Below are 22,309 nucleotides of genomic sequence, written 5' to 3' on the forward strand. Positions count from 1 at the left end.
TGCTACAACCACTTTGTCGCTGCATTACATTCACTTGTTGACGCTAGCAGATGAAAATAAACAGAAATGTGTGCTTTGGCGGAAATGTGTAGATGGATGTTACTTCAAGGAATGAGGACGTGGAGTGTGTCAAAATAAAGGTTCCTCAAATAATTTTTTTAAGCGTGGCATCGATGCATCGGATCGCTAGAAATAAAATCGATGTATCGATCCATATCAATGTATTGTTACACCCCTAATAAGAATAGAGAGTTAATAAAAAAAGTTTAAGGAAAGTTTTTTTTTAAAGAAAACCAATACCTGCTCAGGTAAGAGTTTGACTCCCACGGCCCTGCACAGACCGATCAAATTATGATCTGTTCTCAGGATACCCTGATGTCATACGCTGATACGATCTTGGACTTACCCTGTAGTTTGACCCTGAGAGGGTTAGTGGAGTCTGAGCAAACCTCCACAATCCTCCCTGTTCTCCAGACTGGGTCAGTAACAGGAACCGGTCTTTGTTTGAGGACTGTTGATACACATTTAGGGTCCCAGTGCCACTTCCCTCCATGTAATACCACAGTTGGAGACACTTGGTGTCATCTGCAAGTGGTATAAAAAACCAACACTATATGTATGAGAAGTATTTTTTGCCAAAACATTTCCTTAATGTAATATCTGAATCAAAACGTAATAGTTTACATATATTTTATTTTTAATAAAGAAAGATTCTTTCTCATCTGCATTAAACTGAGGTGATGTCATCATTGCTTTTTGTCCTTGCACATGGGGAGGTTTGGAATCCATATAAAAGTAATGTCCAGTAGCCGTGTTGGTCGTATGGTCAAAGACAGGTCTAGACTTTAAGAAGTTGGATTTTCGACTTTGATCTGACACTCTAATCCAGTCTAGGTCTTCATCAGTCTGTTGTATCCAGCCACAATCCCCCTCTTCAAAGTCACAAAAACCCTCTGAAAAATATGATCATGACACATCAGCATTTTTATCAGTAAGGGGATTTCTAAGTGGGCTACTGACACAAAATTTCCACCAGATGTAGCCATCGAGCCAAATATTGAATTCATACAAAGATATCAGAACATTTAAGTATACAAGTTGAGTCATAATAAATAAAGTGAAATGACACAGGGAATAACACTTAGAAATCCTCTTACTGATAAAAATGCTGATGTGTCAAATACTTATTTTCCTCACTGTAAATATGTTGACATTGCATAAATGCTTAAATTAAATGTAATGCCAAAAACATAACACTGGTTTTGTTGGGTTACTCTCTGAGCTACAGTACAGGAAGTGACTAGCATCACATATTATATGTCATGCAACATGCATTTCATTTATATACACTAATTTACAAAGCTATCATTTTTTAAATACATTTTGAAACCAACATTTATCATACATTTATTTAATGTCACAAAATGCAGAGTTTTATATTATAAAGTTTAAAATTAATATTCCCATTATTAGTTAGTTACGAACAATAGACTATATATATTAAGCTGTGTAATTGATTACCTGTGGAAGCACAGGCACCTTTAGTAACTAATAAATCATCTATAGCAATGTGCCCAGAAAATCCAACTGAAGCTTCAATGAATAGCTGATAAACTTCCTGTAGTTTCACGTGACTCTGGGCCATATGCCATTCATTCCCCTGAGACCCCTGCCTCTGCCAAATCTACAAGTTTAGACACGGTTAAAACATGTTTAAAGGCAGTAAAAACATGATGATGTACCGTATATATGGTATGAAACCAAAGATTAAATGATTTGTCTTACCAGCGTTTTGTGGTTGGATGAAATGTCATATGTTGACACTTTAAGTGAGCCCGCATGCACTCCAAACATGTGATACCAGAATGTGAAGCAGTACCCATCAGGTCCACTTGGGGGAGAAAGAGGAGACTTCAACTGAGCTGTGTCCCCTGTTCTGTTGTGAATTGAGCTTGTGATGTACAGATAATACCCTGTAACAACATACACCATGACAGACATAAAATAAAGACGCATGTTATGATTGAGCTGACATTGGTACTGAAAATTATTATTCATTCACCATTTCCACTGGTGTGGTCTCCCAAGGGACCTGTTTTTGAGGACTCTGTAGATCCGCTCCATCTCTCCCAGTCTATCTCATCTGCGGCTCCCTGAATCCAACCACATAAGTCCTTTTCAAAGGAACACGTGGCCAAGATAAAGTCTAGAGAACAGAAGACATGAGAAAATATCTCTTAATTTATTCCAGGCTTTTAACAAAGTTTTCCAAAAATATATGAAGAAAGTCACTATATTCCACTTCACTATCATAACTCATAGTTAGGGAAACAGATTTTTGTGGCCGACTTTTCCAGCATCTTTTCTACCTGGTGCTTGGTAGTCCTTTTCACAGTTTTGGAAGGAGATGTCATCTAATGCAAACGTCTGGGTATAAGGTAGAGATGAGGTCTGGCTACTAAAGATGATCTGATATGAAACACAGGGAAAATGTATTGTTTGAATAAATCTGCAGCATCCTATTCAAATTAAATGCAGTTTGTGCGCACACACAGTAAATGCTTTGTTTCTTATATGCATCTGTGCTGACATACCCTGTAAGGCTGATTGTGTTTACCCAATGGTAAGAGCTCTGGGACCCACTTAGTTAAACTGCTCCTCGATTTTGTCCAGAGCAGCTTCTTGTCATCTTCAGTCTGAAAAAGCACGCTGAGATTGCCTGAACCTTGTCCACCCATGTAGAAGTGAAAGCTATTGCACAAGAGAGCAAACAAGGGAGGATAATTAGGTGTAAGGCACATGAAACGGTTGAGTAATAGTAAGTCTGTGTTTCACAAGAGCTATATTTTGCTTGCGAAATCAGAAATCATGCCACCATTGTTTTTCCAACTTCCTGAATAAATAAGGCAAAATAAGAGCAAATGATTAGATGCAGTTAGGAGATTATATACCGTGGCTACTTGCTTCTAAGTTGGGATACAAAATAATAATTTGAGATATAAGCTCAGATGCAAAAGCCAATAAATAACACCTCAGATAAAAAAAATATTATTTTATTAACCAGATGCTCTCTCTAGCATGTGTTCATTAAATACCTCTGTTTCAAATCCGCTTAAACCCGACATCAGGTCATTCAGAAATACTGCTGCTTTGTTGGCAGAATCCGCTAAACACTGCGTTGATTCTTCATTTTTACATTCTGACCTTAATTATTTGCAATGTTTCTAGTTGCATCTTCAGTGATTTTGCAACTGTTTACTATGTCTTGTCTAAAGAAATTGATTTTTTTTAGAAGTGCTGTTTTTTGCCAAAAAAAGCTTGCATGTACTTAGAGGGTTTTGCATCAAAAGACGATCAAATTAGGTAATTATCAATTAATTCACTTAAAGGAATATTCCATTTTCTTAAAAGAAAAATCCAGATAATTTACTCACCACCATGTCATCCAAAATGTTGATGTCTTTCTTTGTTCAGTCGAGAAGAAATTATGCTTTTTGAGGAAAACATTGCAGGATTTTTCTCATTTTAATGGACTTTAATAGAGCCCAACATTTAATACTTAACTCAACACTTAACAATTTTTTTCAATGGAGTTTCAAAGGTCTATAAACGATCCCAAAGAGGCATAAGGGTCTTATCTAGCAAAACGATTGTCATTTTTGACAAGAAAAATAAAAAATATGCTCTTTTAAACCACAACTTTTCGTCTAGGTCCGGTCCAGCGGGACCTAACGTAAATGCGTAGTGACGTAGGGAGGTCACGTGTTACATATATAAAACGCAAATTTGCGGACCATTGTAAACAATAAACTGACACAAAGACATTAATTAGAATCAGTTGACATACAACAACATAGGAACGGTCCTCTTCGCGTACGTCCTCTGTGACCTCTTGACGTCATGATGTATTGCGTAAGGTCACGCTGGCGCATCACGACCGGATTTAGACGAGAAGTTGTGCTTTTTAAAGTGGATATTTTTTATTTTTCTTGTCAAAAATGACAATCGTTTGGCTAGATAAGACCCTTATGCCTCGTTTGGGATCGTTTATAGTCAGTTGAAACTCCGTTGAAAAAAACTGTTAAGTGTTGAGTTAAGTATTAAATGTTGGGCTCTATTAAAGTCCATTAAAATGAGAAAAATGCAATGTTTTCCTCAAAAAACATAATTTCTTCTCGACTGAACAAAGAAAAAAATCAACATTTTGGATGACATGGTGGTGAGTAAATTATCTGGATTTTTCTTTTAAGAAAATGGAATATTCCTTTAAGAGACATTTGTGAATGAATAATAACCTTTCATTGCCATAAAAGTGAAATTAGTGAATTTAAACATAAGAGCCTGATAAAAACGGACGCACTTAGATGGTTTTGCATCTGAACTCCTCAATTTTTTATTTTGTAAAATATTTAGGTACCACTGAATGTCTTGTGGATATACTGTAGTGGGCTGTGCAGTGCCGGCCAGTGACTTCTCTTCTGAGGGGTGTGAATTCCAAATATGTGTTCGTTGCGTCATGTGAACCATGTGCATCATGTCAAAATGCATGCCTGCTGCACACGTATTGAAAAGGTTTATGATAAAAGAGTCGCTCTTGTTTACAAAATACTCACAAGACATTAACTTAACACTAAATTCTGATTACACATTAGATTATGCGAGTATCTGGCAAACGCGAGCGTCTTTTTTATCATAAACCCCTTAGACACATCTGCAGCAGGCACTTATTTTGAAAAGACACAGGATCTCTTGATGCGCAGAACACTATTTTGAAAAAAGGAACCAAACACATGACGGGCTACATACATGTTTTGACGAACTTCGCATCGAGCGCCCTCGAAAAACGAAGTCACAGGCCGCCACTGGTATTGGTAATGGAGTACGAAACCGTTGACATTTCAGTTTGTCTTGTCTTACCAATCTGTAATAACACAATTATGAATGAACTCACAGAAGCTGGCAGTATGCAGAGCTAATGGGCAGGGATGGGCTTTGGTACAAAGCCTCATTGTTAGACTGCTCCAAGAAATTTGGCTGCGTGTAGTGGCCTGAAAAGACATAATGAGTTACAATGTGCATAATTTATGTTATGTTGTTTATGTCTTGGTGTAGCACAGCATTACCTTTTCCAGTGGTGTGGTCAGTTTTCGGGTCTGTGTTGTTAGTGACCTTTACTCTGTTCCATCTGTTCGGACCAACACTTACATCAATCCATTGGCACTGTCCATTCTCAAAATTACATGGACCTAGAGAATAAAAAAAAAAAATTAAAACATACGTCTAAGTGTATTCATCGCAAAGTAGATTTCAAGAAGATAAATGACTCACCGCAGGTGTCTTCATCTTCCCCTAGAGGGCAGTCTAACACATAGTTACATTGGGCAGTGGCTGCGATGCATTTTATACCATCTGACCGCCAGCAGTGAAACTCATCCTCCTGAATTTGATAAACAATAACAATAGCTTAACAAAAAGCCTTTTGCAATGTTTCTGTCAAAAACTGATAAGGCACACTTTACCGTTGTGTTATACAGATTTCAATGTTCTTACCTTACAAGGGTTGACTGTTGGGGAAGTTGAAGGAGCTGCAGAGGTTATTGACGTTGTTGGTGTAGTTGTTTTAGGTGTTGTGGTTGGTTCGGATGTGTCTGGGAGCTCAGTGTTGTCAGGATCGTGAGCACATGTCATAGAAAAGGAAATGTCATCCACTGCTGTTTGTCCTAAATGAGTCTCACCGTTGCCTACATACTGGAATACAATCTGAAAAAAAAAAACGTGATTTGGGTCTGTAATTGTGTATTGCTTTTTAGTAAAGACAACAAAAATCCTCATAAAAAGAAGCAAAAATTCAAAACATATTAAGACTTTTCAGAGAATTATTTTTTTCTTGCACTTAGGATACTGTAAATATTAGGGATACACCGGCACAACATTTATGTGCAGATATCGATATTCAATTACTTGCTGTACAATGATGATTGAACAGAACACATGCTGGGTAAAAAATGACCCAATGTTGGGATGATGTTATGCAACCATGGAGTAATAATAACCCAACATTTGGTTTAAAACAACCCAGAATTGGGTCAACTCCAACCCAGCAGTGTGTTCCGTCCAATATTTACCCATTATGGGTCAAAAATAACCTAGCCATCTTTAGATTGTAAATATTGATTTATTTATTATGCTTCACAGTGTACTTTGCACTCATTACATTTTACAATAAGAGATGTATAGGTGTAAAATATGATATGTGTCAATCTAACCTTACTCTTAACCCTGGAGGTAAAGGTGACCTCGACTCTGTGCCAGCGGATGCTTTGTGTCACTGCATTTTCCCAAAGTATGATGTCATCATCTCCATTGCGAAGTGTCCTTAGTCTAACATTTAGCTTGGCCGAGGTGCTGTTATCTTGACAATAGTGGTAAAACCTCATCTGCATAAACACAGCACAACTTTTAAATGATAAAAGTGTAGTTTTCATTCTTTTAGTGTTCATCAGTACATATAATAGAGGCTGAGCATCTCATGTGTAAAACCTCATGGTGCAATCCGAGCTGGGTAGCAGGGTGCTGGAGATGATTTCTGCTGTTTGAACATCACTCAGCTTATGTGCAGGTGTAATAAAATGACCTATAACAAATTTTCATCACATGGTGAACCTGATTTTACAAATCTATGTTTTTACACAACACGTTTTGTGGTTATAGAGCAACATTTCTGACTGCCAATCAGATTTTAGAGTTAGGTTTAGTGTTGATGTAAGGACTAGGCAGGGTTAGTAAATATTCACTTTCTTATCAGCTTATAATTTCTCTTTGTTTAAAAGTTGCTTTACGGATTGGGTTAGATTTGTTTGGACAGGATTGTTCTGACCAACAATAAATGTTGAACATGATTTATTCTGCAAAATCAGGCTGTGCATAGACAAGTATGAAGCATAAGGCATCAAAAAATAATGAAGCCAACTGTTAAAATGCAGTTTGAAGAAAGAAATATATTGGACTTGTAAAAAAATACCCTCAAAAGACCTTCAGATATATTGCAAAATATAATGCAAAAGGTGCATAAATGTATGTTGGCAGTGTGTGAACACAACCACCCTACAATAAAAACAATCCACCCACTCTTCCTTTTTAATCCCTATTAAACAAGAGTGGTCATTAGACAAGCTGTTTTGTTTATCTTGTTTTTGTGATGTCACACTAACAAAGCCATGCCCACTTCCACTAACTGACTGGTTAATTTTACCCAAAAGCTTTTATAAATGTGTTTGTTAGAACGTTTTAACATAAATGCAGCTAAAGATACCATTGTCCCAGACTGTATTCACAGGAATCAGATCTGTTTTTTAACCGAAAGCAGTAGCTCATTTGCATTTAAAAGGTACACACATGAAAACAGCACCTTTTTGGTCCCGCCCAAATAGGAGAATTTTTGACATGCTATAACAAATCTGTGGGGTATTTTATGCTGAAACTTTACAGACACATTCTAGACCCACCTAAAACTTGTATTACATTTTGTAAAAAATGGCCATAATATTGGCTCTTTAAATAAAAATGTAGTTTAATAGGTCTTACATCTAGGTCCAGATAAAAAGTAGTTAAATAATGACATTTTATATTTAATACCATTTGGGTGTATATGTTGTCTCAAGAGTTAAGAAACTTTATTGTCATTTTAATCATATATAGCAGCGCAGTACTCATAATATTGGGACAAAGTTTCCTCCAGGACCATGGTGCTGTACATACAGACACTGAACTACATAAAAGAACAAAGAGCTCTTTTTTTTAATGATCATTAAATTTGTGACAATTCTCAATTTCTTAAAACTACTTATTGATTTAAGGCCTTAAAAGCTTACTGCTTTTGTGTGTGGTATGTAACTGGCCTTACTGTACCTGCTGCAGTGTTGCGGGTGTGGTCTCTTGGAGGTCCATTCTTAGGCCAGGCCTGTTCTCCATTTAGCAAAATCCAGCCAGCTCCCAAATCACTGTTTTCCCATGAGCACATGCCCTGCTCAAAACTGCAGCGTTGCTTATAACCCTTTACATCTGGCCACATAAAACACAAGACATATTTCTACAACTATAGATTTTAGAGTTCACAGTGCATTCTTGCCATATGCTATTGCATCAACCTTAAATTTACAAACCCTAACTGATCACTGTTTTTAATAGTTCACATAATATACTTTAAGTTCTCTGGTCAGCAGCATCCATTGAATAGTTTAAAGCATCATGTTTTATCTTGGCTGATGATATAAACCTAGTCACATCACAAAGCTTTTCATCTGTGCCATCACCACAGTCATCACTGTAGTCACACACTTTGTTTGACTCCACACACACACGGTTAGAACACGAGAACATGTCATCTTTACAAGATTCCTGCGGCCCTGGCAGATGAGAGAAAACAACTAATAAGATATTTGGAGATATTTGGGAAATAGATTAATGGTAGGCAGATCCCTTGGCCCACTACATACCATATCCAAAGTAAAGACGATATTTAATGTATTCTCAGTTTTTCACAACAAAGAAAAATGTGTTAACCACTCAGACAAATTTGAATGATTCAAAATAGGCAAGTAAGTAAAATAAGTTATCAAGATCTTGGAAAATTAGGCAGGATTCCCTACTCTCAAATGCTGCGCCGTGTCGCGCTAAAACCACATCCACTTTAGAGAAAGCTGCCCTGACATCTTTTTATTGTGTCATCATAGAAAATATAAATGTAATGTTTTGGTGTTTTTTGGTGAAGTATTTTGCTATTGAATCTACACTGCAAAACATACCGTGTAACCAGTGTAGTAATGTTCCAGAAGCAGAGACTTTTTATTGGATAGCATGACATTTCAGTAAATCATTAGACTTTTCACTTAGCCTAAAATAAAATAAACTGTTACTGTATAGTTATTGACCATGTTGTTTACCTGACAGGCACTTTTTATATGTAGTTTGTTATAGTGAGTTTTGTGTGGGGTTTTATAAAATTAAGGAATAAGTTGCTGAATGACTTTGAATGACACTGAAACTGAAAAATTCTCATACCTTTTCGTGAGAAATAAATAAATTAGTATATTTTGTAACATACTGTATGCTTGTAACAGTTGTACCTGGCAGATTGCAGTTCAAGAAAGCAATGTCATCTATGGCAATATCCCCAAGCTCACTGTAGGTCCTGGTAGCCTCAAAAAGCAGAGTAAAAACTTGATGGGTGCGACCCACACCTAATTCTGCCCGATGCCACTCATCTCTCTGGTTACCAGACATAAACCACAAGGGCGTTCTCCTCGAGCCCTCTTGGAGAAACACTTTCAGTTCCCCAATGCCTGACAAAACATTAAATCTATATTTTACATTTATTATTATATATTCAAATATATTATTAATGTAACACGTGTGTGTGTGTGTGTGTGTGTGTGTGTGTGTGTGTGTGTGTGTGTGTGTGTGTGTGTGTGTGTGTTAGAAACTCCAGTAGCAGTGTTTCCCACTGACACATCAGGGAGGATGTGTGAATAATAGAAACTAATATGCGGTCAAGTTTGTAATTTTCAGATGCAAAGCCACATGCAAACTTTGTGGCCTTGTGGTTGCTGTGACACTTCTGTTTTGTTTATCATCGTCGTTGTACGATACGCCAGTTGGTTATGGTATTGGTCCCGCCCCTCCTCCACTGTGATTGGATGGCTGCGTAAAAAGTGACATTGACGAGTTGAGCGTTTCACCCAAAAAAATTTAACTCTGGGCGATTAGCACTGAATGCAGAAAAACCTTCCAGGTGCTGCCGTTTTTTTTTTTAATTTACCGCTTCCATAGCCTGGTCCAACCAGACTCTCGTACATTAATTTAATTTGTACAGAGAGTCTGGCCACGCTCCATTGCAAAGCATTACTTCTGTTAAGGAGGGTCCTCTTTTGAAGTTTAAAACTATTGGATCTGCCCAGAGTCACTCAGGATTTGCCAAATGCGATCGCTAACGTGTGGTCGTGACGTATATCATGTGCCGAAACCGGCCGGAAACAACAAGTCCGAATACTCAGACCAACAAAACTTGGCAAACCTGGTTCTTGCTCCGGCTTTAACTGCTGTATATTTGGCAGTTTTGCAACAATGGACCGAATAGCTTTTCTCACGTCTTTCTCCGCTGCCATTACTGAACTACAACTCAAACTGACGCACGACCTCAACACCACCCCCCTCTGTTCGCTGATTGGACCTGCAGATTTTTCCAGGAGAAAACGAAACTCTACACAGCAGTCCTAGACGTAGTACTGAAGCGAAATTAAAATTAAGCGGAAGCACGTAGGAGGGCGGAGGCAGACTAGCGCTTCCACTGGAAACAACTAAAAACATACACCAGCTGCAAAAATGCCTTGGTGTACGACCACCCACTCTGCCATGATGTCATGTTTGCCGAGCACCCATGGCGGACGCATGAAAACAGGCTTTTCAGAGTCACAGTGGAGTGTGATGACTTATGCCATGGGTATGTATAAAGAACGTGTCATGTAAGAGAGAGGTAGTAAAAAACGTGCAGTGCAAAAACCTGTTTATGGTGGTCAATTTTGATTTAAAGCCGAGCCACTACAAATAAATGTATGGGAAACACTGGTAGTAGAAATGATTTAAGGTAGTTTGCCTAGAAATACTATAGCCCAAGACTTACCCTCCCCAAACATATGATAGTAAAACTCAAGCAAACACTCATTGCTGGCCTCTTTCATGACAGGACTTTGTAGAGCAGCATAGCTGTTGTGGTCACCGTGGCTGGCTTCTACTGCCATGTACCATCCTAACAGTAGTAGAAGAACCAGTTTTAGGATGGCATTGATGAAGAGCACAAAATCCTCTCATTAAGGACTCATAATGTAAAATTCTGTTTTTACATGATATGCTAGAACTATGAAAAGGATTACTGTAGACGTTCTCCATATGTTTTTACCCAGCTCTGTGCCTGTAGTGTGGTCCACCGAGGGGCCAGTGTTGGCCGTAATTGTACCGTTCTGGTCCCGCGTCCAAACAAACTGCCCAATACTAATATCTGTCCAATTACAGGTGTCTGCCTCAAAATTGCACCCAGCAAACACTCCACTTTCCACAGTGATATCTGAATGTATGTCAGAGTACAGTAATAGTACACATCCTTCAAACATCATTTACTGTATTATCAATAACTAAAGAATTTTAAGTTAAGCAAAAACATTCATGCAGAAAATGTGTAGAAATACTGTAGCACTGCATTTTGAGTAACACAAATACACACTATGGTTGGTATGTTTTACCTTTACATGGCCCCTGTGTCAATCTTATGTCATCAACAGCAATAAATCCATCTTTGCCTGCTTGAGCCTCTATATGAATCTATATGAAGGTTTACAATATGTACATTATCTGGTAAACACTATACAAAAATGGTATGATGACTTTATAATATACTGGTAGATAGAGGTGTAAATCGGACAGTACATTACGATTCGATACAAACTCGATTTTCGCTGCAAGTGATGCGATATTTGCCGATACAGCAAACACTTCTTCACTGCGATTACGATTCGATCCGATTAATTCATCAATATTTTTATATTACGTGCCTAGTTAAGCAGTTACATTTTTACAATCTCTGTCCCAATTGGAACATTTACAAGAACAAACTATAACAAAAATAGTTAAAATACACTTTTTTTAAGGGGCAAAATGTCACATAAAATCAAGCTTATGATGGCAACAGTCAAAGTCTTTGTTTCTTCATCGCATTCACTTGCTGACGCTAGCAGATGAAAAAAATGCCCGCTTTGGCGGAAATGCATAGATGGACATTACGTCAAGGAATGAGGATGTGGAGAGTGTCAAAATAAAGTTAATTTAGGAGAAAATAAAGGATTGTTAGAAATAAAATCAATGTATTCTATTGATCCATTTCGATGTATTGTTACCCCTACTGGTGGACATACCTGAAAATGTTTGGTCTCAGGCACATTGACAGAGGCATTTCTCCAAATGTTCCCAGTGACCCGTGTTTCATATAGCTGTTGCTGATCTGTTGCACCTGAATCTAACAACACTCTTAAGGTCCCAGGGTCACTGCCGAAAGAAAAGTTTACCATTAAACTACATTATTTTCATCTGACAGTCAAACAATTTGGCCTTTCGCACCATGGGAACCTATTTATAGTACCCAAACTATTTGTGGGACTTCCACTTTTTAGCGTGTTCGCACCTTAGGAACTGCAATTTTAGTATTGGGGCCATCATTTTCTGTGGCTGAACTAGCTACTATTCTGGAGTACTCATTTTTGGTAAATTAGTACCCAAACTAAGCTGTGTGAAAGGGGGTAATGACACAGAGGGTCTAGGCTAGGAGAAACAAAATTAGGGATTCTGACCTTCCATTTATATGGTACCAGAAGTCAAGACAGGAGGCAGTGTTCTGTAGGATCCTTTCTGAGATCATCACGGATCGGCTGTTTTGGCCATGCATGTTCCTCTGAGATGAGCTCAACAGAAACTTTCCTGAGAGAACAACAATTAGACCATCACAACCAATAACATGTTGTCCTATTGAAGTAGAGTCTGACTGTCATGTGTCTTGTTAGCTGCAACTTAAAGGTATAGTGGAAGATTTTCCAGAATCTTTGAAAAGAACCGCCCCTCCACTTTTTGTAACATTTAAAAAAAACACGGTGAGACTGCGAGCTTCAATGAATGGCTGAAGCCGTAGCCCACCACACATATACACCTCAAAGTGCGGATGTGCAGAAAGCGAACCTAGGGACGAGCACGTACGAGTACGACGGCCTTACGTCAACATATCATCAGAATGATTGACAACTGGGATGACCAATCAGTCTTGAGGATCCACCTGGTAAAAGAAAATCTTCCGCTATACCTTTAATTGGACTTGTTTTAAATAGTTAAGTAGCAAAAATATGTCTAATTTATTGTGTCTAGTGCTTCTCACCATCTGCAGTATGAGTTGTGTAATCGACCAAAGGACCTTCATAGTGACCATCTACATGCATCCAGTCATGTTGATCTGAGACTCCACGAGCGACATTCATCCATGTACACTGCCCTGATTCAAAGTCACAGGATCCAGTGGGAGAGCAAGCCCCAGACTTAACTGAGATATCATCCAACAAAACAAATGACTCAAGCCTGGGACTGAGCTCGGCTTTGAATGCCACCTATATGTGTGAAGCAAAAATATGTTAATAAATGAAAACATGCTTAGTTCTTCCCTCACATTGACTTCATTTGGGCAGATCGCCCATATTAATGGGCCCAAGTGTATTTGCTGTCACATGGATTAACTAGTGAGTAATCAGTGCTTCTGCGTCCTCTCTCTTTCCTGAAGTCGGTGTGAGCGTGCCTCCTCTACTGTTGGGTTTGATGTACAAGCGCATTATATCTTTTCTAATCAGTTTTTTTTTGCATGGCATCCCCTCTCTGTATAAATATGAATTAGGTGTGTGTGCGTGGCATGACCTCTCTATTTCTCGATTTCTGAACTTAAGCTGAGTTGTCGCCTCTTTGCATGATCTATGATAAAACTATTGCTTGCATTTAAAATGAAAGACATAAGTGCGGCGGGGGGTTGTTTTGGTTGTCACACGTAGTAGACCATTTTTTTGTTGGTGGGTAATGACTGCCTTTTTTCACCGGCTACCATTGACCTACAAAGACAAAATACAACAGCTGCTTGGCTGTCTGAGAAGGACAACTGGAAAGATTTCTTGATTAAAATGTAATTTATGTGGCATGAATCTTTTTGTCTGATGTACTGTATCCAGCGAGTTTCGTTTCAGTCTATGAGACCGCAGTTGTACAGTAGTTTTTAGTAAAATGTGTATTGTGGTTACTGTATCATAAACTTGCACAATTGAGAACATAAAAAAGCAGAACTTTGGGTGAAGAACTTTTCTTTGTAATATTGTGACATAGTGACTGTAAAGACAAGGAGATGATCAATATGAAATCCCTCTATGACTCTTAAAAGAAAATATTGCAGAATAGGGAAACCCACCCTGAATTTAGAGGGAGATGAAACGGTGACCTCAGCTATTTCCCAACTATCAGATGGTGCTCCAGAGAGATACCACAGTTCTGGTCCCAGTTCCCCATTCAAAAGAATGTGTACTGAAAGTGAATCACTTGAGCCTGCAGACAGCCAGTACCTAAAAACAAACTTCAAAATGTCATACTGAAAATATGTGACCAATTCTTCGAAAATCCAGCTAAAGTAATTTTTTAGATTTATTGTTTTCCGACATAATGTAAAGGGCGTGTTCCTTGATAATGTTGCTTTATATCGATTGCTCGATCAATTGTTTACTCTATGCAGGAGGTACTTTGCTGCGTTATATGAAATAGCTGTGTGTGTGTTTTTTTTTTTAAAGAAGCACTTCAGAAATAGTTAAAATGGAATTTACTAGGACTATCTTGTAGTCTGGTCCAATTCATCCGCAGTATTTCTTCACTTGCCTTTAAATTATATACAAACAAAATGCTGTTCATTAGTCCACGCGTTTATTGTGCTTGGACACTGGATGTACAAGCAGCACATTTACAGTGCGTATAAATCATAAACTGCTTAATGGCCGCATTTCTGGAGCCGTACTTGATTGTCTACCTTAAATATAGCAGTTATGATTACTTTAGATTTTTTTTAGCTTTGATTAGTTTTAATGTGGAAAATGTGTTGACCTTTGGAGACTATACAAGCAGTAATCAAGTGGAACAGTTTCTTTTGAATATTTATAAAGAATATGGCATGCAGTTGCCTCAAAGTTATAAAACATTAAAAAAATTGGAAGTAAATTGAGTTAACATAAATAATCAACAATTATGATTTTGATCATAAGTATTACGTATCCATATTATAACAAGTATTGCAATTAATCTACATTCATGACAAGAAAAAAAGTTTTTATAGATTATACGCTATACCTGTCTTGGTGGGTGCCAAATTGAAAAGTTTGAGCACCTCTTATTATAATATATAGTGTCTTCATTTACTCCACAAACAGTGTGGATTTACCTACAGTACTCTATAAAGGCACAACACGCAAAAAAAATTTTCAACCGCTACTATGCAGACATAAAGAAAGAAAGAAAGAAAGAGGAGCTGACTGCAGCTGAATTTCAGGGCACTTTTAAACATTTTGTACAGCTTTAAACACATTAACTAAACATTGGGTTGTTTCAACCCAACATAAAGTTATTTCTACCCAACAGATGGGTTAAAAAAATCAACCCAGCGTTGGGTTGGTACATATTTACAGTAACCCAATGTTGGGTTACAAAACAACCCAATGTTGGGTTACAAAACAACCCAAGTTGAGTTAATTTTAACCTACGTTTTTTAGAGTGTATTTCTGCCTAATGATACAGGAATAGAAAATTACTGCAAAGTTGGAATTTTATTAAATACAAAAGATTAAAGCGTACCAGAACTGCAAGCAAGACTCTGTAGATGGGTTGTACTCTGGTGTCAAAAGTTTTGTGACCTCTTGTTTTTGAAGCTCAGCTCCAAGCACAGCCATTGAATGGCCTGAAGTATAGCATAAATAACAGTAAAATATTGTGGTACATTCAAAATAGTAAACACTAAAAGCTTTTGGTGCAAAACTTTTCAGGACTCACCAAGTTCAGTTCTGTATGTGTGGTCAGTATGGCCACTGCTGCCGTCTACATGAATCCACCCAAAACCATCAGACTCAAAGCCACATAGAGATGGAGATTCAAACCCACATGCGTCTTTGAGAGAGAGATCAGAGTTATAAAACTTTTGAAAATATCTGAACATAAAAAAGACATCATCTAGGAGTGTTTCATACTGTGATCTTCACAAGCCCCTGTTGTTACTCTGAGGTCATCAATAGCTATGAATCCTTTGCCTTCTAGGGTACTGTTCACTGAAAACTTCACCTGTAAAACATGAGTACTTGTACAGTAGATCTATAAATATTTATTCAAACATGTTTAAGGGGCATCTCTTACTCTCTGAATATCTGAAGCACTTATGGAGACTTGAGCATTCAACCACTCTGAGTTCTGGGTGCCTCGTCTTGTCCATGCAATAGTTTCACTTGTTTCCTGAAATGGATAAAACTAATGCTGTTATTTCTGGGAAATCATATTTGACCCGGTCTGTAAAAACCTTTTTTGATTTACTGGTTTCTACATCCTACATAATGTAAAGTCTATTCTGTGAAAATATAACATTGATATCTTTAATATTGACTGAGTAAAGTTTTATCAAAGATTGAAATCAATGTCAACTTTGATTCTCCTAATGTCATATGTACATTATAAGACTGAATTTCACAGACAGGGTCACATGCAGTATGTTATATAGTGGTTAAATGAATTGCAGTTGATCCATGATTCGTACAGACCAGACTCCACGGCTCGGGATGCTTATGATTTGTGGATTAATTAATTCACAAATGTATAAAAAATGTATATTTGTAAAAGGTTATCATTTGTAAATCTTGCACATGTTAACATTTTGATGATGTTAAACAAAGTGCAAGTAGGTCCTAAAATGACCGTTTTCTATAAGCACAGACGCACACACTCAAAAGCGCACATAGATGCACCCATTCAAAGAGTGCAAACACAAAAATGTATTCTCTTTGAAATCTCTTTGCTCTTTACAGGAGACATACAAACAAATTGATCTAAAATACCACAGTCTTGGAAAGTATTCTTAGAAAAACTGTATGTTTTATTCATGTGGTACGTGTCATTGTGAATATACCTTCTCAAAGATTAGATTTAAGTCCCCAACAGCTGGTCCTAACATGTAGTACCAGAATCCCACACAGTCATCAGCGTTGTAAACCGTCAGCGGAGCAGAAATAACTGCAGCCTTACCGCTTTTATTATCAGACATATTTGCAATAAGATAAAACCCTACAAAAGGAAATAAACAAAAGTGCTAAATGCCAAATCGTGATTGATCTTATCTAGAAAATAATGAGTCTTACCATTGTCATTTTTTAAGGTGTGATCATACAAAGGTCCAAGCCACGGATCACTCAGCTGTCCACCCGTCTGACGGATCCAATCAAAACCATCCTCTGTCTCTTGAACCCAGTTACACAGTCCTACAAGCAGACATCTTGTATTATTTTAGTCACATTATAATATCAGATTATGGCAGAAGTTAATACAGTATTTCACATAAAGTCATTTGCAGCAGCATAAAAAGACTCATGTGATGTGCTTACCCTCTTGAAAGTTGCAGTCCATGGAGGAGGCTGGAGGAGATGTAGGTTCGGTTGTGGGTGCAGGTGTAGTTGGGATGAGCGCAGAGCAGCTTGTATCCTTCCTGATGTAAATATCATCCAAAGCAACAGATCCTGTGTCTGATGCTCGATGGTAAACTTCAAACACAATCTGCAAACAGTAAAGAAAGTCAATTATGTAAGGAATAATTGATGACGGACTGTTGTATTATTAGAAAATAATGCACACCCAGGGTGGTAATGCAGCACCCTGCAAAGCAAATGTGCATTATTTTCAAATAATAAACTTGTGCTCGGGTTCAGTTGTTCCTCTGCCTGAAACTCCGATAAAGGAACCAGTGCACAAAAAAGGCAAAAACTATGATTATGATCTGCATTCCCCATTAGCCATGATGATAATAACATCACTCAAGTCTGCCATCAATGAAAGAGCCAACATCCTCAGTATCGAAGAGGTAAAGGTTTCAGTCGAATTTCTGACAGAAGAAATTAAAGATGTAAAGAGGAATGTGGAGCGAGTTGATAAGCGGGTGACAAATGCTGAAAGACGAATCTGTGAATTGGACAATACAGTACAGGATCTCTCCAGATATAAAAGAAGATGGAATCTACGCCTTCACGGTTTATCTGAACAATCAGGAGAAAACATCAGGCAGAAAGTTCTGGATATATGCGAGGCTGTTGTTCCGGCTTTTGCTAGTAAATCTCACAAGCTACTTGATGTGGTACACTGTTTGGGAAGAGTAAGAAGACTTGTCCCACGAGGATCTCATGCTGCGTAACAAACTTTGGCCACTTGTCGAGAGAGCCCGGCAGCAAGGGATCCATGCTTACTTTGTTGGTCCAAAGGCTTATGTTGATGGCAAAGAACTTCTTTTGCAAGACATGGAGGTCGCTGATTAATTTGACCTAGATCGTGTTGCTAGTGGTATTGTTCTGCCTTTTTTTGTCAAGGTTTCTGACATAGGTTACAGCTTTTATCACGGTTTCGGACTAAAGTTACGGCTCTCATTTTTCAAAATGCTTATTGAAAGATTTATAGTCTATTAGAAAGGAAAAAAGGAAAGAAAGAAAAATGAAAGGGAAGAATAATTTAAAAAAATATTGTTTTCTCTCTCTCGATTTGATCCCAAACTTGTTTATTTTCAAGTAATTTTTTATTTACAGGATGTTGTGGTCTGACTGACTTGTTACAGTTATGGTGTTATATTGTTGTAATGTTTCCTAAACTTTTTGTTTGCTCAATTAACGCACAAGGGTTATGTAATGATGTCACACGTAAGGCTATTTTTTTGTATGCTAAATCTCTTAGCTCTGATTTTTGTTTCATAAAAGAGTCTTATGCAAACTCAAGTGATTTTTAAGTTTTGGAAATCACAATGGGGTGATGAGTTGTTTTCTTCATATGGTTCTAATCTTTCAGCAGGAGTCTTAACTTTAAAGCACAAGTTTAAGTGAAAAATAATATAGACAATCTCTGATCCTGAAGGTCACTTTCTTTTTCTATTAATTACTTTAAATGATTATATCTTCTTCCTTCGTTATATTTATGGATTTAATACTGCAAAAAAATAACTTGAAACTGTTTAATTCGATAGAAACATACATAGACTATTTTAAATCTAAATATTCTAATTTGCTTATTATTTTGGATGGAGACTTTAACCAAAGACGTCAGCGGACGTCAGTGTTCACTCGCCCCGCTGACCACCGCCCTCTCTGGGCTACATCTCTGACAGGGATACCCTGGCTCTCATGTTGGCCTGATGGTTAAAAATTAGATCAAATCAGCAGTATTTGGTGTCATGATGAAACTATTACTTGTTTTCTTATTCATATTTAGTGTCTTTTGTGTTGTTATTGTTTTGGCGCGAGGTAAAAGTTAATAAAACTATACTTCTATAATGTTACTATTGGTTTACCATTTCATCTTAACGCGATACGAGTACTCGGTTATTATATAAAACTGTTTTTTATAAGTGTCAGAGATATGGTTTTGCATGCTGCTTATAAATATATCAGTGGCGATATCTCATAACATGTTTTAATAGTCACGTCGCGTTTAAATAAATGATCAATGTCCACATTTAAAAGCTGCTGTGCTTACCTGCAGTTCCACTGTGTTTTCGCGTTCTGATAAGAGATATATCTCCAGAAAAAAATGAGTGTTTACATTCCTCTTTCCAAGTGTTAATCGTCCACACGATTTACCAAGACATTACTCCCATTAACTCCCATAGACACACGGAAAGTGATTCAAAACAGCGCAGTTGTGTGTGTCCGTGTGTGCCTGCAGTTTTCCATTCAGAGATGAGCCTGTTTAGAGGACCTCCATTCACTAGGTGGCGGAATGATACGAAAGGTGAAGCGGTTACTGTGCCGTTATCAGTAGAATATTGCACGCCTCTTAGCCAATCAGATTCGAGAACCAGAAAGAACTGTTGTATAATTTTATATATCTTCAGTGACTCTGCGTTAAGCTGGAGAACGCTTGCGGGAACCTTTTCCGGTATGTTTGAAACTGCTGGGTGTCAATCCAATCAAATGATGCAAAAACGCTGATATCATTGTAGGCCAGTGAGCTGGCTCCAGCGATGCCAAATTGAAATGTGATTGGTTAATGCAATGCATTAATTGCCATTGATCTTAAGTTGAAGATGCCAGGACTAAAAATCCTGAAGGCCTAGCAGTGGCGGAACTAGAATTGTTTTAATGGGGTGGCCAGGGGGTGGCCAAAGGTACTTTAGGGGGTTCATAGTCCATAAAAGAAAATGACGTGTAATCATGTATCAAGAAAGCATAAATGAATCTTTTTATCGCATTATATGTAAACATAATAAGGGTAAATTTTAAATTTTTCTACTGTATTTCTTACATCTGATTTACTGTCTGTTAAAGGGATTCACCCAAAAATTAAAATTCTGTCATCATTCACCCACCCCCACGTTGGTCGTAACCTGTATTTTATTTTAATAAACACAAAAGAAGACACTCTGATAAATGATGGTAAGCACACAATCCACTGAATCCCATCATGTTGTTTTTATTCCTACTATGGAAGTCAATGGTTAACAGCTGTGTGCATACCATCAAAATATCTTCTTTTGTGTTCATCAGAAAAAAGAAATTTATACAGGTTTAGAACAACATAAGGATGTAAAAATGATGACAGAATTTTCATTTTGTGAACTATTCCTTTAATGAAAGAAAAGATCAGGAAATCTAAACTCCATGATAAACCTTAAACTTACTTCAAATAGCAGTGCTCAACACAAAGGATGCTTGGATTAATCTTTATTTACGAAGATACAGAAGATGCAAAAGTTTTCTTTTTTCTTTTGATATTTAATTAACTTTAATGCAGATTTCAACACGTTAGGATAAGACCGAATGCAATAAAATGTTTATTCGTTTAAGACGTACAGTAACCAAATGTTTAGTATGAAAATCACCAAAACAGCTATTTTGACATATGAGCATTTGTCCGTTTAAGGAAAAAAGACGCGAACATGAAGTCGTTTAAGCTCTGGCTGTGCACGCGCATTATCGGATGCGTCGCGCTTTCAAGTTCAATGTGGCAATCCAGTCAAATTAACAATCATACAAAATTTAAATGATGTATAAATCATATCTGCATGTCCAAAATCAGCAAAGTAATCCAAGTCTCTTTGCGCAGTGATCGAAAAATAAAGAGTTTGCGCCGCGACCGCAGGGAATTAATATTCATAGTGTTTGTTTTTAACAATGTGCTGCGCTGCTGCACGTCGAAAATAAACATAGCGATTAAGTGAAAGTAGCGCATTAAATTTGGGGTGGCACACGGGGTGGCCAGTGACATGTCAAGGGTGTCCAGTGCCACCCTGGACACCCCTCTGGCTCCGCCACTGAGGCCTAGGCAGATTTCTTTGCCCATGATAACACATGATGGTCAGCCGCTGACTGAAATATGATTGGATAAATGCTCTATCATAAATATCACTACTAGAAGCAGTGCAACCGAGAGAAAAGCTATGAGATGAAGATAATGCATGACATAAACCTCTAGTAAAAACATCACATTAGAACAAAGCTTAACAAAGGACAATGCAGGGAACATGAGGCTATATATAGACCATTTCATCGGGCGCACGTGCGGTGACGCGATAAGCGTCTGGTTTGAACTTTACTTCTGGTTTCTGTTTGTTCAATGGTCTGACTAGTTGCTGAAACTGAACTCTTAAACAAATACCTTGTCAAAAAATAACAAATGTTTTGGGTTCCTATGCAATCCACGTGTTGTTTATTTTGCTTGCTATATAAATAAACTACTTTAAAAGGACCACGAAAGCCACTTAGTTATGTTGTTACTGCTGAAACAGTCTATAGGGACAGGGAACCAATCAGAACATGATACATCAGGGAATGGGGAAACTAGAGACAACCATCACAATAAAGACTTTCAAAATAAAAGACAGGAACATGAAACAGAACTACATAAAAGACATGAACATTGAAAAGATAACAGAATGGTGACATATTTCCAGTCTCACCTGGTGTTGTTCAGATGATGTGTAGTCTACAGTGGCTTGATGCCACACCTTCCCTTGATCTCCGGTTTGAGTCCACAGAGAGCGCAGTGAGCCGGATTCATTCACATAAACTGTAAGTTTGAGCTTGTCTGCAAAATGTAATAAAAATATGGTGATTTGCCTTTATTAGTAGGAAACAGAGTTAAAAAGTGTGTTTAGGGCTTGTTATTATTACTGTATGTTCAATGATACTCACCAACATGTGCCCACATGTTCATGTAGTACCAGAACTCTAAACATCCTTGAGAGCTAGGCTGCATTAACTCACTTTGAATATGAGCAAACTGTTTTAGCCAGCTTATTGGAGAAAAGGCCACGTAGTGTCCTGGCAAAGAGAAAAAAGATCCCTGCCACTTAAAAAGGTTGAGGTACGATATGAGGTCTTGATGTAAGAAAGTAACATAATTCTAATTATTTAAAAACAGAGATCTTTTCAAATTATATTTAGGCAATGGGCTACTAAATGGGCTACTATAT

At 37.6% G+C, this 22,309-nt stretch overlaps 1 protein-coding gene across 1 annotated transcript in view; it reads right to left on the reverse strand.

Annotated features, from left to right (window-relative positions):
* The window catches only part of LOC129442096 (apical endosomal glycoprotein), a 28,756-nt gene extending 6,664 nt beyond the window's left edge, over positions 1 to 22,092 (reverse strand). Inside the window, exons 1-32 of the mRNA XM_073858200.1 lie at positions 22,029 to 22,092; positions 21,794 to 21,921; positions 17,247 to 17,415; positions 17,004 to 17,123; positions 16,775 to 16,929; positions 16,012 to 16,107; positions 15,849 to 15,939; positions 15,655 to 15,768; positions 15,460 to 15,562; positions 14,036 to 14,186; positions 12,971 to 13,196; positions 12,396 to 12,522; positions 11,964 to 12,093; positions 11,295 to 11,373; positions 10,955 to 11,119; positions 10,679 to 10,804; positions 9,126 to 9,341; positions 8,282 to 8,405; positions 7,909 to 8,057; positions 6,541 to 6,634; positions 6,267 to 6,432; positions 5,551 to 5,760; positions 5,329 to 5,437; positions 5,124 to 5,246; positions 4,952 to 5,048; positions 2,595 to 2,751; positions 2,370 to 2,469; positions 2,063 to 2,206; positions 1,786 to 1,973; positions 1,522 to 1,684; positions 719 to 953; positions 407 to 581 (exon numbers count right to left, since the gene is read on the reverse strand). Of these exons, the coding sequence (XP_073714301.1) occupies positions 407 to 581; positions 719 to 953; positions 1,522 to 1,684; positions 1,786 to 1,973; positions 2,063 to 2,206; positions 2,370 to 2,469; positions 2,595 to 2,751; positions 4,952 to 5,048; positions 5,124 to 5,246; positions 5,329 to 5,437; positions 5,551 to 5,760; positions 6,267 to 6,432; positions 6,541 to 6,634; positions 7,909 to 8,057; positions 8,282 to 8,405; positions 9,126 to 9,341; positions 10,679 to 10,804; positions 10,955 to 11,119; positions 11,295 to 11,373; positions 11,964 to 12,093; positions 12,396 to 12,522; positions 12,971 to 13,196; positions 14,036 to 14,186; positions 15,460 to 15,562; positions 15,655 to 15,768; positions 15,849 to 15,939; positions 16,012 to 16,107; positions 16,775 to 16,929; positions 17,004 to 17,123; positions 17,247 to 17,415; positions 21,794 to 21,921; positions 22,029 to 22,092 (4,494 nt within the window). The remainder of the gene's footprint in view (positions 1 to 406; positions 582 to 718; positions 954 to 1,521; positions 1,685 to 1,785; positions 1,974 to 2,062; positions 2,207 to 2,369; positions 2,470 to 2,594; positions 2,752 to 4,951; positions 5,049 to 5,123; positions 5,247 to 5,328; positions 5,438 to 5,550; positions 5,761 to 6,266; positions 6,433 to 6,540; positions 6,635 to 7,908; positions 8,058 to 8,281; positions 8,406 to 9,125; positions 9,342 to 10,678; positions 10,805 to 10,954; positions 11,120 to 11,294; positions 11,374 to 11,963; positions 12,094 to 12,395; positions 12,523 to 12,970; positions 13,197 to 14,035; positions 14,187 to 15,459; positions 15,563 to 15,654; positions 15,769 to 15,848; positions 15,940 to 16,011; positions 16,108 to 16,774; positions 16,930 to 17,003; positions 17,124 to 17,246; positions 17,416 to 21,793; positions 21,922 to 22,028) is intronic.
* Between the last annotated feature and the right edge of the window lie 217 nt (positions 22,093 to 22,309).

The sequence above is a fragment of the Misgurnus anguillicaudatus genome, chromosome 2 (assembly GCF_027580225.2).
Source record: "Misgurnus anguillicaudatus chromosome 2, ASM2758022v2, whole genome shotgun sequence".
Lineage (NCBI taxonomy): Eukaryota > Metazoa > Chordata > Actinopteri > Cypriniformes > Cobitidae > Misgurnus > Misgurnus anguillicaudatus.